The sequence below is a fragment of the Leptopilina boulardi genome, unplaced genomic scaffold (genome assembly GCF_019393585.1).
Source record: "Leptopilina boulardi isolate dan_hultmark-lab unplaced genomic scaffold, ZJU_Lbou_2.1 LbouV2_112, whole genome shotgun sequence".
NCBI classification, from domain to species: domain Eukaryota; kingdom Metazoa; phylum Arthropoda; class Insecta; order Hymenoptera; family Figitidae; genus Leptopilina; species Leptopilina boulardi.
The window spans coordinates 3,138,889-3,158,379 of NW_026137655.1; the positions used below are offsets into that span (position 1 = coordinate 3,138,889).

The window sequence follows — 19,491 nt, forward strand, 5'->3', positions numbered from 1 at the left end:
CGTGATAAAGAAAACAAATATTTACATGTGCTGAGAGATTATCAAACGAGAGTTCGAAGACGAGAAACCCTCCGCAGCGCCAGAAGTGTGCTGGTAAGTTTATATCAGATATCTTTAATTGATCATTGTTGTGTTTTACCTGTTGCATTTAATTGTTTACATTTTACCTATTTTACAAACTATTTGTTGATATAACTTAAACTTTAATGCTTAAATATAATTTTTCTATTTAAACATTACGCGTTTTTTAAAATGCATTGAAAATATAAATATGATGCGCTATATTTTCGTTTAAGAGGATTTTGACAATTTGTTTACACGCGATAGTTTTAGACAGTTTATAATTTTTTCAAACATGTTTTTTGGTGCCTATGGTATTAATATTATTTAAGAAAAAATTTATCTTTTAGTAGAGGGATAATATGTTATTTTACTAAAATTACGGTATATACAAACAGGTGAAAGTCAGTTTGTCCGTTACAATTTAAAATTTAAACCGTGGGTGGAGTCGTAATGTTTCAAAAGTACAGATTTTATTTACTAGATAGCGCTCTAAGTATTAACAATGTTTCAATAATTTAAAAAAAAAACACTACATAAGTTATTAACAATTTGAAACTAAACAAACATGAAACTGAATGTAGAATTATATTGTTAATAAATTTGAATTTTGTTTTCTTTTTTGTTGGGTTTTAATAAATCTCTGATAATATAGGAAACTTATTTATCTTTATTATTATTTAATTTTCTTTTATATTATTATTAATAATTATTTAATTATAAATATTAATTTAGAATACAAATTTGAATATTTTAATTTTATTCTAATTAATTTACATTAAATCAAATTATTATTGAGTATAATTTTTTTATTTATAATTTTTTTTATATTCGAATTATAATTATTTTGACGAATTTAAATTTAATTGAATGTCAAGTTTACTCTATTGTTGCTGAATTATTATTTTGTGTATAATTTGTTATATCCTCTTTACTTTTGTTTTAATTCAAGGACAATAATTTTTAACTCTTGTCAATGATGAAAACATTAGAAAACAGAATATATGTTTATGACAAATGATAATTCGGTTAAGTGAATATTATTAAAAGTAATTTCATAAAATTTGAAAATTCTGCTAAATAAATTAAATTTTTTAAAATTAATTATATTGTTGATAATAACAAATTAAATAAACAGAAACTTAGAACCAACATAGGTACTTCAGAAGACATAGTTAATAATAATAATAATAATAATAATTCGGTACAAATTGTAAGCAATAATATTAATTAATTATAAATTTATAATTTTTTAAAAACTGGTGTTGCGAAATTTACAAATTTTATGCTCTTTTATTTTTTATTTCGTACAGAAAGAAAGGGAAAAAAATTAAGGATTTTGAGAGTAGATTTGATTTTAATTTATATTGACTCAGTAGCCAGATTATTAATTATGAAATTTGTTCGCCTTCTTCTTCGCCTGTTATCGTTATATATGTATTGTATGCTGGTTTTGCTATAACCTTTCGATTGGCTTGATTCATTTTATAATGTATATATTCCTGACACATTGGCGTTTGTTGTGGTTGATATTCGATCTCTGTCTCTCTTTCTATTTTCTATATAGTACCACCTCTTTGATATAAACACGTTCCTCCTCTCCTTTAGTCTCACCTTTCTCTCTCTCGAATTCAAAAATCCCAACGTGGTTTCATCTCCTTCATTGCGCCCTTCCCTCGTGTACTAACTCACCGCCGGTATTATCAGTGTTGTTTCGAACGTTGTGAAGTGTCTTCCGTTCCGTTCTGCGAAGTTGGTGGCACACAACTAATCGTGTTCAAAAAAAGTGAATTTCTTCTTTATTGTTATCAAAAATATTATTAAGGATTTTTCTGTTATAAATTCCCCGATAAATTGGGATTTGTGAGTAAAATTTTATTCTAATTATCTAAATCAATTTTGTCGAATTTTAAATTATACTTTATTGAAATTTAATTTTTCCTCATGTTTCTTTTATATTATCAATTTTTTAAAATGAAATTTTTGCTTTTTTAAATTTTTTTATTAGCAAATTAATTTATTTTGTTTGTTTTAATAAATTGAACAATATTTTTCTCTATAAAATTACTTTTACTTTTATAAATGTTAATGAGTATAATTATCATTTGACAAAAGTTGATTATATTTTTTTCCATAGTTTTCTGTGATATCAATCGAACGAACAAAGTTTAAGATAGGTCTATGTTGATTTTGAATAATGAAAAGTACTTTTGATGAATGATCAGAATTCAGAATATAAATCAGAAAGTTTCGAGATGTGCAATGAAAATCGTCCTACTTTTATTCAATGCGCTCGGACGATTTTATACGCGGTGATTATAATTATTCTTTCGATTATATTTCTCATTGTCCCGTGTGAGGTTCTCTCTCTCTCTATATATATATATTGGTTATTTCTAATTTGAAAACTATTCATACTATAAATCATGTTTATCTTTTCGAATATACTATATGTCCATAATATACTTATATATAGCATGTGTGAGAGTTGGATATATAACTTTGAGAATCGTCCTTTAATTTCAATTTGCAATTAGAGCTATTAACTGCAAATTGAAATTTTCTAGTTTCACTCGCATTCTAGCCTCATTTTAGAATTCGTAGTCATGATCAGAATCTGGTGAGAGAAAGCAAAAAAAGATTGACAGAAAATTGCTCTTTTCTGAGCGTTTCCTCAACTGTATGTATTCAGACATTTTGATTAAATCATTCTCTATTCATAAATTTCGATAATTAGGATTAATAACTATTATTTAGTTTATAAAAACAGTTAAATTTTTTTTTTTTAATAGTATTTTTAATATATGTCAATTAGGTATAGAAAAAACATTGAAAAAAATTGTCTTTATGTACAATTTTATTTAATATATTTTGTATATAAAATATGTATTTACATAATTCTGAGTCTTCTCCTCGGTCTTCACTAAATCGCTTCAAAGTTGACCTTTTGAAGTTATTGTTCTTTCACACTAGAAGGTTCAAATGCCACGTGTATAGAAAAAGTTTTTCTTTATTTTGATTCTAGAAATGAAAAGATTATTTTACTTTTTAAACTTTCATTGTTTGAAATAGAAAATAAAATAAGAATGATTCGACAATAAATAAAAAATTACAAAAAAAAATTTGATAATCTCTCATTTGCATAGCTAGATCCACGTTTTTTATATACGTTAAAAAATTAAATTTATGAAACTTGAAAATATTAAAAATAATTATAAATTGAAGAAAAATAATTATTTTAAAAAATATAAAAAGTAGTATACAAGTTATAAATTTAAAGAAAGTTTAACATTTAATAATGTAGTTTAGGTAATTAAAAAAATTGTAATTAATTATGAATGATAATTTTATAATTCAATAATTAATTAGTTAATAGTTACTGTGATTATCATCAATCAAATAGTGAAATTTGTAACAGTGACTCACTTTTCTCTCATTTATAGATTTGGAGAAAATAAAAAAAGTCTATCGGTATTAATAAAAACAATTATAATACAATTAAATAGCTCAATGGTTAAAATTTAACATAGAATTAGAAAATTTCCGACAATTATACATCATTGTAGGTCTTTATTACAGCTTGACAATTTTAATTAAAACTACAATTAAGAGAGATATTTTGCTCACAAGAGTCTCGATCGTTACATGTGGATGTAAAACTATAAAATTATCTAAATTTCTTTAATTTATAATTATTTTTATTTTTATTTTTTGAATTTGTATTTTAATTTAATTTTATTTTAATTCATTATTTTGAAGGTTTCATTTATAATATAAGTATCAATAATATATATTTTTATCATTCGCTTTTAAACCTGTGTTGAATATCAATTGTTAAATTGAAGCTTTTGACCTGCTTAGCTCATTGAAATTAAGTTATCATATAAAGGTGAATTGCGATCAGAATGCAAAACTCAAACCGATGTGAATTGAAAGGCTTCTGAAATTCGATTATGGAAACCCTAAAGAAATCGTAGGAAATCCTCTTGATTTCAAGGGGACAGTTTTTTTCTATACACACCAAACGTAGCAGATTTTATTTTTAAATAACAAATATTTGTCTACTAATACATTTTTTAAAAATCAATATACCAAACAAAATCAATAACTTGAGTAAAATTTTTATAATACAAAAAAGGAGTAAATACCAGGGAAAATGTATATTCTTAATGCATATAATAATAATAGGATAAGAGAGGAATTTCTGGATTTTCGTGTGAAAGAAAAAGAAACGCACAGAGAATGCAGATCATCGAGGTGTTATATGGTCTTGAAAAAAAAATTGTAGCGGTTGCCTAGCGAATAGGGCTTCCTTATTGGTCGAGGAAATAACTGCAGTTTACTTACGGTTTAGACTGTTTAATGTTTAGCTTTAAAAGTACTTGTAACTTAGACATCTTTGTTGTTCATATACCAAAATCAGAAATTTGCATAGGAAAGTTGTTTTTAATTTCATTTTTTAAATTAACATCTCTATTCTCCAAATTGAGCATAATTTTTAAATTTAAAAATTAAGTTTTGTTTTCAAAATAGAAAAATAGTTTTTTGTGATATTATTAATTTATATATATATATATATATATATATATATATATATATATATATATTTGTGGAATGTTTGTCACGCCCGGCAGTCTAATAAGGTTATAGCCACGTGCTTTGCTCGGCGGTATTCGCAACACATACTCGATATTTTCTCACTTTCACAATTGCAATGCTTGTAAAGTCATACATTTGTAGACTTCAATGGCAATTAACATGACATAGCTCCCGATTTCAAATTATATTATATTATTTAAATTGTGAAACCGGACAATAGACAATGATTTCTTCATTTTACTCATGTCTTTTGGAAGCAAAAATTTTATATTTTTATACAGCAGGAACCACCTGCGCGCTCATTTGTTTTACACGTGGGTTGTACTAGACACTATTCCTCCATTGTCTTCTTATTCTTTTTTTTATACATTTATTCATAATACGTATTTTACTTTTAAATGATTAAGTCGTTTGTTGTAATACTTTTAAAATTATAATAAATTTCACTTTTACAAGGGCAAATCGATATTGATTTTTTTGTAAAACTGATGTTGAGAACAATTGACAACATTTTGATTAATCAAACTTTTTTTTATTGATCCAACAATATTAAAATGTAAAATTATGAAAAATTTGTTTTCAATAAACTTGAATCAAGTAAATAAAAATGATTTAGAATTTGACCTTAGGGAATTTATTCTAGGTGAACGTGTCAATAGAAACACGTTTCATTTCATATCTAGGTAATCTCAATTTTTTTGTCTTCCTTTGAAACACCCTGTTTTATGGCATCTTTCTTTTTATTTGTTTTTATTAGTATTACACGTCCACTTAGCGTGACGTGCACACGTTTATATACAATTAGATATCTATAATAAAAGAAATATATTACGAATCGTTGTGAAGAAACGGAGATGCAAATTTTAACGGTTTCGGTTCACTTATTCTGATTTGCAAAAAAAAAATTCCCTCTTCTTTTTATTGATTGTAATTTATTGTAACGGAAAGTAATGGACAAAAAAATTACTATTTTTCCTTGACACTCAAAATGTTTAAAAAAAGTAATTTAAAAAAAAGTGACAGTATTTTAATATATCTTTATTAGTGTCAGAATTATATTTTATAAAATATTTAAATACGTTAACCTGTTTGTTTTCTGTCAATGAGCAATATTTCAATCTGTCAAATGACAATTAAATGTTATCGCACATTTACAAATAGTGTTTTGTAATTGTGTCATAATTAATCACTTGTGACAATGGTGCACTCGATTAAATTATATATAGTATTTTTTTTCATTCACATATCTCGTTTGCATACTTTCCAAGGCTAGAATGAATATGTTATAACATACATTCCAATTTAATTTCCAGTGCTCCTCAAGGAAAGGAGAACGTTGCAAAAGTGACGAAGGATTCACTTTTTTTTCGCCTCCTGGCAGTAGTTCAATGTCTCTCTCCCTCGTTGTCAAAGAAAGTTTAAACAATTTGTATTCTTGAAATGAATTGGGTTGTATTTTAATATGTTCAGAATTTTGGAAAAGAAACTCAGATTTCTCTTGATTAGCCTCATTTTCCCGCCAATATTTTTACCCATTAAATGTGAATACTTTTTTTTTCTTTGGGAATTAAGAAAAAAAAGAAATTTTAGGAAGAATTTATGCGATTTATCGAGATTTCTGTTATTAATTATATAAGGTATTGAGTGCAATAAAATTGCGCTAATTATTCACATCGCATGATCTAGTTTTATCGATGCAAGAACGAGATCAGATGAAAGAGACGTTTTAAACATTAATTATAGATGACGTGTTGACTTCATAGTAAATTTAAAACGAATAATAAATATTCTATACTTGTCGTTATTCTTTTAATTTTTCGATTTTTTTTCGCTCAGTAAGGAAAATACTTTGGATATATTCTATATGAACGTTATAAAAACCTTTCTTTTCATGAATTCATTCAATCTTTCGTCTTGTGAAACTCATTTATCAATCCAAGGTTGTCTTTGAATTTTGCTTGGGTGTATATTATTTTTGTGCCTTTATAGACACTTTACTCACATATAATAATAGTAAATATCTTCTAATCACTCAAGCAAAGATTAAAAGGCAGTTATGTACATATATGAATGGTATTTATCACATTTAAAAACCCATTTTTCAATTTATGTATTTCCTAATTTCAATTTTTCATGGTGTGTTAAATATTTTTCAAATACAGAAAAATGTTTCCAAATTAATTTAATTATTCTATTTGTCATGTTGTTATGTCATTATAAGGTGCTCATCATAATATTTATTATTTATCTTAAGTATTGTTTAGGAATTATTTAAGAATTTTAGTACCATTCTGGAATACATATAATATTTAAGAATCCAATTAGAAAGCTAAGGACATCGTTACTTTTTTTATGTAATAATAATAATAGTTTCAGAAATCGTTCTTTCTCAATTCTGATGTTTTGCAAATATTTCTTTTTATTACGGAAAAATTTTCTCTTTTAATTTGAGAAAAATTTTGTTTTTTTCCCATTTGTTCGATTGATATCAGTCTAAATGTTTTTTCTACATTTCTTAATGTGTATAATATTTCAGATAACAACAAAAAATGTTTTTTCAAAAATTACTAAAGGGTCGCATCCCTATTGAACAATTGCAATTATCTGAAAAAAATTAATGAATAATTTAAATTCTACTATCTTATTAGTCTCTCAACTTTCTATGATTAATCATACCGAATTATTATAATCTTCAAGTCAAGAAAAGTGAAACAAAATGTACAAAATACGACTATATGTGGTTCAAGAGCAAGAGGAGACTTCACCAGATGAAGAATATTTTGATGACGATGATTATTCACCGCCAATGATGCAGAGAAGAAATTCTCGACGTCCAAGTATGTTGAGGCAGAATGTCATTCAAAAAGATCGAAAATCTGATTCAGTCTCGCCAAAATTAAAGCAAATTCGTCAAGAAATGAATAAATGTGATGTCAATTCTCTGGAAAAGACCTTCTCAAACAGAGGTGGAAATCTTCCAATGGAAAATGGTATAATTTATGAAAAACCATCAGTGCCATCTCCTATTTTACAGAAAAATCATGGAAATATAATACCACGAAAATCGGTATTTGCCTCACCGAGAATCAAGCAATTGGCTCTTAATCTTCAGGAAAAGATGTTGGAGAGAAATGCTAAACTTCAAGGGGAGAATATCAATGTTAATTTGCAAGATTCAAATGATGATGATGATGATAATGATAATAATAAATTCGGAAATTGTCGTTTAAATAAAAATGACAATTTTTTAAGAACTCTCACTCCAATCATTGAGAATTTAAATGGTAATGGAGAAATCGTTGATATCAAGAAAGTTGAGAGACAATCAAACAATGATAATAATTCTTGGATTAACAAGACATGTGAATATGATCAAGTAGACAATGCAGAAAGAAAGAAAAATATAATAAATGAAAAATTTGACGCCAAATCACCAATAATTCTCCGAGAGAAATGTGATTTGATTCAAGATAAAATCAATCATGATGATGATAGTTCTATAAAAAGTAATTGTTCTACCGGATCAACAATTGTACGTAGGAATAACAAACTCAACAGATATAGGGTGAGTTGTTTTGATTATTAGTTCAAAAGTCGTTTAGTAATTTTGTAATTTACAAGTTAATTAATATTCATATTATTCATCTCCTAAAAACCCATTTATTTTTCATTCATATCTGGGTTAAAGACATTTTATTAGTGAAATCCGCTCCACATGAATGAATTGATATCATTTGAATCGTGTTAGTATGCACCGTTAATAAAAAAGCTATTAATGATTGTGGAAATTATCTAACTATATATACAATAATTTAACTTGTATAAATTATACTTTCTCGAGCAATCAATATATATTTTTTATATCGCACGGAACATGATGCTAGGAAGTATACATATAATTCTCAATTCATTTATTATATATTTTATCGCTTCATATCCAGGAAAAATTAAAAACATTTCTAATTTTCTTTTCCCCCAAAAAAAAAAGAATTTCTAACTTTCGCTTTCCGAATAAAAAAAATTGTTTTGGATTTCTATATAAAAATAGGTTATTAAATTTATAGGAAAATAGGTGAATACAGTCAATTCCAAATAATTCATTAAACGTTGATCTTGATAAGGGGAAAAAAAATTTTATAAGAAACAAATTTTTCGAAGAAAGTTAATACCGCGCGATGTAACATGCAATTTTCAGAAGAGAGCGAATTAGCATTACGAAGTGCGTGCACCCATATCACGTAACGAGGTTCTCTCGGCTCGAGACAAAAAAAAAGAAAAGAAACGAAGAAATAAAAGAAAAGTAAAATAATATAATAAAAGGAATGAAAAGCCTTCGAGAGACAGAACAGGCTCAGACAGTGCGGTATATTATTACATTCTAAACATGAAAGGAGTAAAATAATCGTCGAGTTATCACCGCTTGATGTATAGCCAAATCGCAATAAATCTGTAATATTTATTACAGATGAATCCTTTCCTCAATGAAATCGATTCATTTATTCACGGGCGTGTTATTTTCATTCAGAGCGCATTTTATCCTCGCGCAACTCATATATAATCATATTCCAATCAAATTTTCAAACTTTATTGGTCATGGTTACAATTTATATTATTATTATTATTATTTTATTATTAATTATTATTATTATTATTATTATTATTATTATTATTATTATCTTATTATTATTCAGTTATTTAGTAATTTATTATAATATAATATTATATATTTCGTGAATATCATTGTCGAAATATACTGGTCAGTGAATCTGATTACTATGCATATTATTTGTTGTGCAATATATATATAAATTTTTTTTTAAATTCCCCGGGGAATTTACACGCAAACGTTGCTTATGTAAATTTAATCGTGTTTTCAATGTCTAATTTAGTGTAATTTCTAAATTAGATAATTGATTACAAATTAATTATTAGTTTTATATCTCCGCGATGTAAAATCGATTTACATTATTTTACCGCTCCCATTCGCGCGGGAATTCTATATCCACGTATATGTACAAAATAGACAGTGTAGAACTTTAAAGGTGAAAGATTATGCTTTTAAACTTTAAATCTCAATCATCTCGATTCCACACATATTAAAATATTCATATTTTTTGTTTTGGATTAAAAAAAAGAGGATTAAAAAAAATTCCAGTTAACAAAATTCTTTTGCCAAAACAATTTTTTTTTTTGTTTGAAACTACCATTAAGTAAATATTATAACATCTTTCATTGTTGAGTTATATTAAAACTCACAGCATTTATTGTTATCTACAACTATATAAATTGTTCAAAAATGGCGGCATTTTTCACTGTATCAAAGAAAACTTCAAATTATTGACATATTTTCGCAAAAAGTATTTTAAATACTTTCACATTTTTTTTTTCTCATAACATATTATTGTTTTACATAATAATTCACGTAATACTTCAAAAAGGAAATTATCGAAAAAAAAAGATTGACACAAGTTTGCTCACAAGAGTCCCCGCAGTTTATCCCCTGGAGCTAGAGAAGAAAGCACTTCCGTAATCAACCGGTTTCTTCATTGAAAGTGAAAAGTCGTTTTTCGATCAAATATATATATTAAAACAGAAATTCGTCAAAACAGACATGACAAGTCTAATCATTAAGAAATTGTTTATTAGCACAAGGTTATAAAATTCAAATATCATTTTCATTACCATTTTCATAATTCTCATTTTTATTTGTGAAATTTCAATAAAAAAAAATGTTAATAAATCATTTTGTTGTAAAAAAAAATATATAAATCAGAAGATAATGAGAACTTGGGGACATTGTGCAGTGCACCATGATGCATGTAATGCTAAAGGTAATACCTTATTGCAAATAACAAAGTATACTTTCTATACCCAATGGCGAGTGAGGCAAATAACAAGAGGGCTCAAGATATTCGGTTGACATTTCATTTCGCAATTCCATTAATGCCCCGCGGTACTTGCTCTCTACGAATGCGAAGATCAGCATCTACCTGTTTCGACACTTACACGATACACGGGGGAAAGGTATATACTATATGAACCAAGAGGTGATGATGCTTCAATGGCATCTGCAATCTCATACAACTATTGATCAAAGAGAAGCGTTTGTTTTTAAACACAAATATTCCGCAAATACGTAAAGTTTCAAATCCAGATATTTCCAAAGATGCCTTTCCCCTAAATCTGAATTAGTGAAAAATTTTAACTATATTTCATTAACTGAATATTTGTCATGAATTAGTTAAATTTTACTAATGAATTAGTAAACAAATTTTTTATTAATTACCAAAATTTAACTAATTCATATAGCAAAATATCAGTCCCTGATTCTTTACAGACAATTTTATTCGAGGTATTCTTAAAAATAGAATATAATTTTTTTTTCCCTTCTTTTTTTTTGTATTACTGCAATTTTTTTCAACTTTGCCTATTTTCTCTTTATTCGTATGTTAATGATATTCTTGGAAATTACCATAAAATAATATTTTTAGCCGTGGATTATGAGCGGATAATAGCTTAGCAATAAACTAAAAATAGTGTCAAATATGACTAGACTAGTATTAAAATTCTCCTACCTAGACATCGTTCAAACTGCGGGTCAAAGAAAAATAAATTTTTCTCAAACAAATTGCAGCATATATGCAGCTTTTTTTTTATTACGCTTCAACGGAACCTGCTAGAGTAGAATTTTGTTGATTTAAGGTCAACAAACCGGTGCGAATAATAGGCGTTCTCAAAATCTTCTGACACACTCTTTGCGAAAGTAGTAAAATGTGTGAAATTACGTTTTTTTTTATTGCTCTTTCATTAATCTTTTAGTTGCAAAGTCCTTGAAAGTATTCCAAGTATAAAAAAAATTGAATGCGAAGAAAAATATTTCAACGCATAAAATTTTTAAAAATAATCACACCTTAAAATATGTTTCAATCAAAAATAATTTTCTTCTGCGAAATCTGTTTATTTTGTTGCAAAATAGTTAATATTTAATAAAATTATCGTTAATACAAACAGTAATTTTATATTTAAAATTTAATTTTTATTATTTGTCGATTTATTTCTACTTTTATCATCGATATAAATAAATTTGCGCAAATATAGCATTTTACACACCTGCGGTATTATGGGTTTTGCACGTGTTTTAAAGCTCTGTATATTTGCATATCTTGATACATATATAGACAGTAAATTACGTAAATAAATATATTTTTTTTTTTCTCATGAATAAAAAATCATTTAGGGTTTTTTTTTTTAAATTAGTATATATTTAACTTTCTAACTATATTGACGGGGCAAAAGATTTTCTATTCTATTTCAAATGCTTTCTCATGCAAAATCATTCAGTAGTGATTTTCAGATTTGAAATAATGCTGATAATTTGACTTATACCCAATTTGAATATAGTTGCAAACGTGAGTTCCCATTTATGATAAATTTCACTTCTATGATAGATATTTAAATATAATTAGTGGAAATTTTAATATTACGTGGCACATATTGTTTCGAGACTCTTATGTATAAAAAGGATATTTTCCATTTATTTACTTTCTTCTTGTCTATTGAATATAAATTTCTTCCTCCTTTATATCTGAAAAGCTCTTGTTCAATCTTATATATATGTATATATGTATATTTATACATTAGAGGAAATACCAAAAGAACTTGTATACTTGAAGTTTAAACCTTATAGGTGGTACTTTAAAACGCGAAAGTATTCCGGTCAGCTTATATTCGCAGACAACTTTTTGTTTTGAGCTCGTTTAAATGGTCAATTTTCAGCATTTGTTTCCGATGCAGGAATGTGGTTCATGTACTTTATATATATTGAGAAACGAAGAAACAGTGACATAAGTAAACGAGGAAAAAATAGGATATGTTTTTGGTGAAATTGGAAAATTTTAATACAGTTGAACCTATATAGTTCAATTTACAAAGGTTTTCCACTGTATAAAAGAATTAGATTACAAATAATATAGTTTTTAATTAATTGTAGTTTCAAGCAATGGTAAAAAATGAGTTAAATTTAGTACATAGAATTAATAACATGCCTCATAAAATTTATACTCTATTATTTAAATGCAACAAAAATTGATTTCATTTCCTATAAAAATTCCATTTTTTTCCAATTGAATTGGTTGGTAAAAATAAGATAATTGGTACTCTGGTTTAGAAACGAAAAGAATTAAAACTGTTTTTTCAATTGTTTCGTAAAACAATTTGACTTAAAAAAAGTAAAAGGAACGAGAAATGACGATTATAGTTTTGTGTTACAATAATTACCCGCGTAACACATATATGTATATGATTAGTAAAATATGCGCGCAGGAATAATACGACCAACTATATCACGATAACAAGCCATAACGAAAACTTGTAAACCCACTTTCTTTCTGTAAAATTGACTTCAGTAACTTAATTGACTTATCGTTTGTCGCGTGAAAAATACGATCGTAAACCTACAAAAAACTATAATACATAATACGATTCAGAATTCAATTTGCATTTTTAACATTTAAAAAAAAATTTTATAATATAATATAAATAAAGCAAATGATATAAAAATTGAATTGCTATTTTCAATTTTATATATTTTAATTATAAAAATAAGATTTGAATTTTTTTTTAATTATGTGGCAATTAAAATTTAATTTTACACCGGATGTCAAGGGATTCTTTTTTTTAAATAAATGGCTACTCTAACCACCTCTATTATCAGATTTAACAATCAAGGGACGGGAAAAATGTGTGTGTGAAAATCCGTGGGCGCGGCAGATGCGTTTGATTACCATTTTCGCGAGTATATATTGACGCCTCCGTATGCACACAATGCGTGTCAATGTTTATTCAAAGATAGTAATCACTCGCCAATAACGTGTTATGGAAATGAAAATATAACTTTTAACATCGACCGTTAAAAAAATCTCTTTACATATGTTTAATAGCAAATTTTCTATTCCCAAAAAAAATCACTTTAAAAATACATATTTGTTACGTTGAGAATGTACATCACGTAACAAATAAAGAAAAGATTTGTAGGTTGTTTATAAAGTCTAAAAAAATTTTTTTAAACACAAAAATGAAAAAAATTGAGAGTAAATAATAATAATAATACACTGAAACCTCCTTAAGTGAGACGTCTATTGATATCACTTAACCAGGTTTCACTAATGTTTTATTAAAATAAACGATTAAAAAAAATTAATTCATTGTTTAAGAAAGTTGAATAAAAAAGGCAATAAATAATAATAATTATATATTGGTTAGTTGGGATAAAATATCAACCTGTCGACTTAATTGAAGCCACAAATGTTGATTACACATTATGCTCATACAGACAATTTGCAATTCGTTTCGCAAGATGATTTTCACTGTATATTAACGTAGACGTTCATACACAAGTAACAAATGACACGTTTAAAATTTATCGTAACGGGATACGAAAATTTTGCTCTTGTAAATTAAATACTTTAATTAATTAATTTAATTATTCTCCGTTTATGATCTGTAAATATTTAAATTATATATATATTTTTAATTAAAAGAATTATTTTTCTGGAAAAATGGTATAGGAATATTGGTATAATTAGTTGATTATTTATAGTTAATTAATACATTATGTTAATTGGAATTCGTGTATTTGAAAATTTTTTTAGTCATTATATATACAAAGTATCTCAATTACAGGTACATAAGTTTAATTATATATCGAATAAAATTTTCTAGAAGTGTATATATAATTAGTGTTGAAGATATGAAATTTGCTTTAAGAGTTGTATCCTGAGATGACACGTGGAGTATATAATTAAAAAAAGAAAAAGTATATTAATCGTGTTAGTAAATATATGGAGTGTATAAAGGGCTTAAGATTTTTTTCAATGATGCTGCTTGGTAATTCAAGGTCAGTACTATAGTACACAAGTGTTCCCATAAATTTAGTGTCGCGATCTTGGAAAGTCGATTGAAGCAGTTAACGATCAAGTGCTGTGATCCAAGAAGCTCCGTATAGTATGCAAGGTTGCCCAAGGCCATCGACCAGTCGATCCGATTCTCTTTACTCTCGTTTAATTACCGTAGACAGATGACACTCTCACTTGAAAAATTAAAATCTTTTTCTCCAATAATTTTTTTTTTCTCGAAATATTCTCTTTTTCAAATTTTCAATGTATTCAGGATAGTATGCTTTTTTACAAGAAAAAAAGATTAAACTAAATTTACAAATAGTATTACCAATAAATAAAAATTTAAAATATTTTCTTCTTTTATTAGAAAATTTTTTTATATAGGTTATTGCTCAGCCCTTTTTTATCGTATTAATCAATTTCTGTTATGGTATAGGGATTTATATTTTCAATTGCAATAATCGTGAAGCGATTTTATCTCTTATTTTCATCTAATAATTGAAAATTAGTCCTCGATATATTTTATAGAAAAATTTTGTAATTTTCTCTCTTTTAAAAAGTTATTTTACACCGTTAGATAAATCACTGGGCGCAAGTATATGGACATTGCATATATATACTGCGAAAAAGTTACAACGCACTCAATTGCAACAACGGTATTATGTTGCATTCCTGAAATTGTTAACTGCGGAACATAAGCGATTATTGTAGTTTGATTATATATCTTGATGACGTGATGACTATCGTTTTATATTAATATAACACACATTTATAGGAATATCAATGATATTTTGTCAAAAAAAAAAAAAATTATTTATATGATTTATTTATTATTACATTTGATTTACTATAAATCATTTAATCAACAAAATTTCTATCAGATTTCGATAAGAAAAAAGTTTTTGATTCTTTAAAGAAAAGATTTATTTCTTTGATGTAAAGAAATTTGTTTTTTTAATAAAACTTTATCTGTTATATAAAAATGTTGTTGGAAACAACAAAAACTTTTTTCTAGTTGTATATAATATTGTAGATACTTTACTATAACATTATAAAGACAATTTATTTTGTTCAAATAAATATTTATACTTGAACCAAATAATTTTTATTTTGAATCCAAAAAACTATTTGAAACCATAATTATTTGATACAAATATAAATATATTTATTTTATAATATATAGTCAAGTAATTCTTACATATATATTTAATTTTACAAATATTTATAATTAAATGAATATTAATTATTTCAATTACTATTTATAATATAATGTATAATCATAGCCATCTTGGTAACGTGCATAATCTACGCAATATTTAGGATTGACTTCTTTTATTATTTTACCTGAAAAAGGATATAAACAAGTAATTAATTTTTTTTTATCTAAGAAAGTTTTTATGAAAAATGAAAATCCGGAAAAAAGTATTGATTTTATCATTATTTGACAATGATTGATATTGTTTTGTTTGATTCATAAAATGAGATTAAAATTTTTGATTGAATGATGCGACATGATAATAGACAAACAAATTGACGCAACTTTTTTTGATTCAAAAATGTATATTTTTGATATTGAAAAAAAATATTTATTTGAATAAAAGATAAATTTTTGTTTAACTAAAGAATTTTAGAGTGAGAAAAATTTTGTAATTATAAAAATATGAATATTTTATCTGTTAGTAATATATAAATATTGATAAAAACCTAGAAATTCTCCTTCTCTTACGGCACAATTTAATAGGCATCTGTTGTTGTATTTGGAGAATTTGTTTCCATCACTGACGCAAATAGGTTCGTAATTTCTTGGACATGGACACATTCCTTTGATCATTACAATGGAAAATACCATTACCAAAAGCGAAATTACAAAACGCATGTTTCCTAAAAATTGATATAAATTATTTTTAATCGAAGAAATATAAAAAACGGTAATAAATAGAAAAACAGTAATTAACTGACAATAATGAAACAATATTCATTGATCATAATTGATCAGATAAGATAGGTAAAGATTTACATAGTGAGAAATAAAAAATTCCTCTTTGAAGTTAATTAAAAGTAAATTTTATTCGTGTCATTAAATCAATGTAAAGAAATTGTCTTACCTCTTTTAAATTTGAAGCACACAATATAAAAAGAAATTAATTTCTTCAAAATGACTTAACAGCTCAAGAATATATAAAACGTGTCAGCACTTGACAATTACTTTTATTAAACTGAAGACAAATGTATCCACCTTGATTGTTTTAAATTAATCGTATTTAGATAAGAATAATGATTGTCATCAAAAAAATGAATAATATATACAGAGGTGATTTACTTAACAATTAAAAAAAACATTTTTTTTTTATTCAAAAGACTTCTATTTTTAAAAATTGTGTTTGATCTTTAAATCGCGAATAATGAATGAGAAACGTGACTTAATTAAACACTTGACAAATTATATACAATGTTATTACAAATCTTTTGTAAAGAATAAAAAATAAAATATAATTTAAAAATTAATATATCAAAGGGGAATTTTTTTGGTTTTCCTGATGAGGAATTATTCTAAGGTCAAGTCTGCGTTGAAGTAAATTATTTTATCTTCATGAATTTTAATATAAATTTTTATGTAATATTTTAGACTTTTTAATTTTTTTTTATTAATAAATTAAAAACTTACGTCTGGAAAAATTAGCTTATAACTCTAACGAAGTAGAACTGGGTTATTCGAAAAATTCTAGGATTCTTAGTGCAAAGTTAATTATAAAAATGATTTTCTTACTAACTATTTGAAAACTCTTCTATTACATTTCTATGGTCCTATGAAATAATAAAGTTTACCTATTCTTTTATTTCTATCCAATCAGTTAAGGAATTATTTCTCAATTTAAGAAATTAATTCCTATTTTAAGATTTATTAGTGTTTCATAGTATTTCAAGCTATAGGCTAGAATTGAAATTTTTTGAAATGAAAATAAAATATCGAATTCGTAATCAGCGGCTCTGAAAAACGGGTAGTAAGTGTGATTCATTTTACCGACTGGGTAAAGAGTAGAAAACTGTGTTATCTTCTTAAATTTCTGTATTACCCTTAAATAGTAAAAGGTGCGGTGAGACTAGAAACTAAACATGTGGGCAAATTATCATTTGATTAAAATTTATTTTTTTATAATTAAAAAAATAATAATTTATTATTTATAGGGAGAATATTATATTTGACGAAGCACATTTTTAAAATTGAATATTAAATAATCGTGATCTTAATAGTATTATAATTATAATATATAATAATAATTATAATTATTATATATTTAAGTTAATTTTTAATAAATATTTTTGTTGATTTTTGTTAAATATAAAAACGCCTATTTTTCGATGAAAATATACCTTGAATATTAAAGAACTTGAAATTTTTTTTTTTGCAATTAAAATCGTGTTCATCACCAGAGGCAGCAGACACTTTTGTTTGAAAAACTGTAGACACCACTTGAGACGTATGCTCTTTGACGATTTTATAACTTTACCTTTATGTTTTTTCCCCTTTTTTCAAATTATTTTTCTTCGTGTCCCTTAAAAAAAAACTTCAACATTTTTTTTGCGGAAATAATGTTCCATTAGATGAAAAGTTTTTTATTATACATCAGACTCTAAATCCCATATAATACATGAGTTATATATTTTTTATTATCTTATTAATATTTGTCTATTGAAAATGAAAAATTGAAAGAACCTTCTAACAGTATAACGGCTAAGTAGAGAAATGTATGCTTGATGAAACATTAGATCACTCGCAAAATAAAATTACTACGGAAACGCTAGATAATGTAAATTTCCTGTTTAAAAGTAAGAATAGAGACCACAAAATTAGATACCAGTTTCATCTAGATTTACGAATTAGCTATTTTATAATTATTACACAAAATCTTCGATTTGATTTTTACAATTTTTTTTTATAAAAAAAATATAAGAAATTAATTTTTAAGTTGATTACTTATATTATTTGTAAATAAAAGATTTTTGTAAAAAAGAAATTTTTTTTTTAAAGACTGATTTCTCTATGCAAGCACGTGCTGTAGTCACGCACATTTTAAATAAGTGAGATATGAATACAAATGCTATATTGGACAATTGTACAATATATTTGTAAGTGTTTTTTCGCATTTAATGCAGCTATACATAAATCTGCATAAATACATTGCATGTTCACATATATACATTCTTATAGATTCTCGGAATTATTCCCAGGTGTTTCCAAGTATATAAATGAGGAATGTAATCGTTTTAATTAAGAGTAAGAGAATTTTTCGAGCTCGCGGTCGATGCATCAGTTGACACTCATCAACTATTATGATTCTTTCTTATAATACCACGAAATAAACAAATTGCTCTCATTTGTTGAATTTACAGTCAAATACATTTATTTTTTTTACAATTATTTATGTTGTTTTTATTTTATTAATTTTTATTTTATATAATAATAATAATTTAAAAGTTATTTCAGTATATTTTAATGGCTTAGTGAACATTAAAGTGTGTGTATATATATAATAAAAAGAATCATATTATTTATATGACAAGTAGAAAATTAATAAAGTTGAGATGCCATTAACGTTGAGAGTTGGTATTAATTTTTTCTATGTTTTATGACCTCATTATGACGTTTCTCCTCTTCCGGTAAAGCCTCGCCCACTCTCTCGCGGAGTAGATGTGTTTATATTACAAATTTTCAATCATATATTTTTGCAAGATAAATGCACTTGTTAACAATAGACATAATTTTACAATATCAATATATGTATAGCAAGTTTATATTTACATACATTTTTTAAGTTCACTGATATTAATATTGAAAGTTAAAAAATTATTTTAATTAATATTTAATAATTATTAATTATTAATTATTCAATTTACATTGAAAATTTAAATAGTCATAAATTTAAAATTTAAAATG

The 19,491-nt window shown here is 25.4% G+C and overlaps 1 protein-coding gene and 1 long non-coding RNA gene across 2 annotated transcripts in view; one reads left to right on the forward strand and one right to left on the reverse strand.

Annotated features, from left to right (window-relative positions):
• Positions 1-1,722: 1,722 nt before the first annotated feature.
• The window catches only part of LOC127281189 (rhotekin-like), a 35,871-nt gene continuing 18,102 nt past the window's right edge, over positions 1,723-19,491 (forward strand). Inside the window, exons 1-2 of the mRNA XM_051304790.1 lie at positions 1,723-1,923; positions 7,196-8,224. Of these exons, the coding sequence (XP_051160747.1) occupies positions 7,376-8,224 (849 nt within the window). The 5' untranslated portion in view covers positions 1,723-1,923; positions 7,196-7,375. The remainder of the gene's footprint in view (positions 1,924-7,195; positions 8,225-19,491) is intronic.
• LOC127281224 (uncharacterized) lies at positions 16,258-16,884 on the reverse strand. The gene is made up of 2 exons (XR_007842937.1): positions 16,661-16,884; positions 16,258-16,436 (listed from the first exon to the last, which is right to left on the reverse strand). It is a non-coding gene; the product is annotated as an uncharacterized LOC127281224 (long non-coding RNA).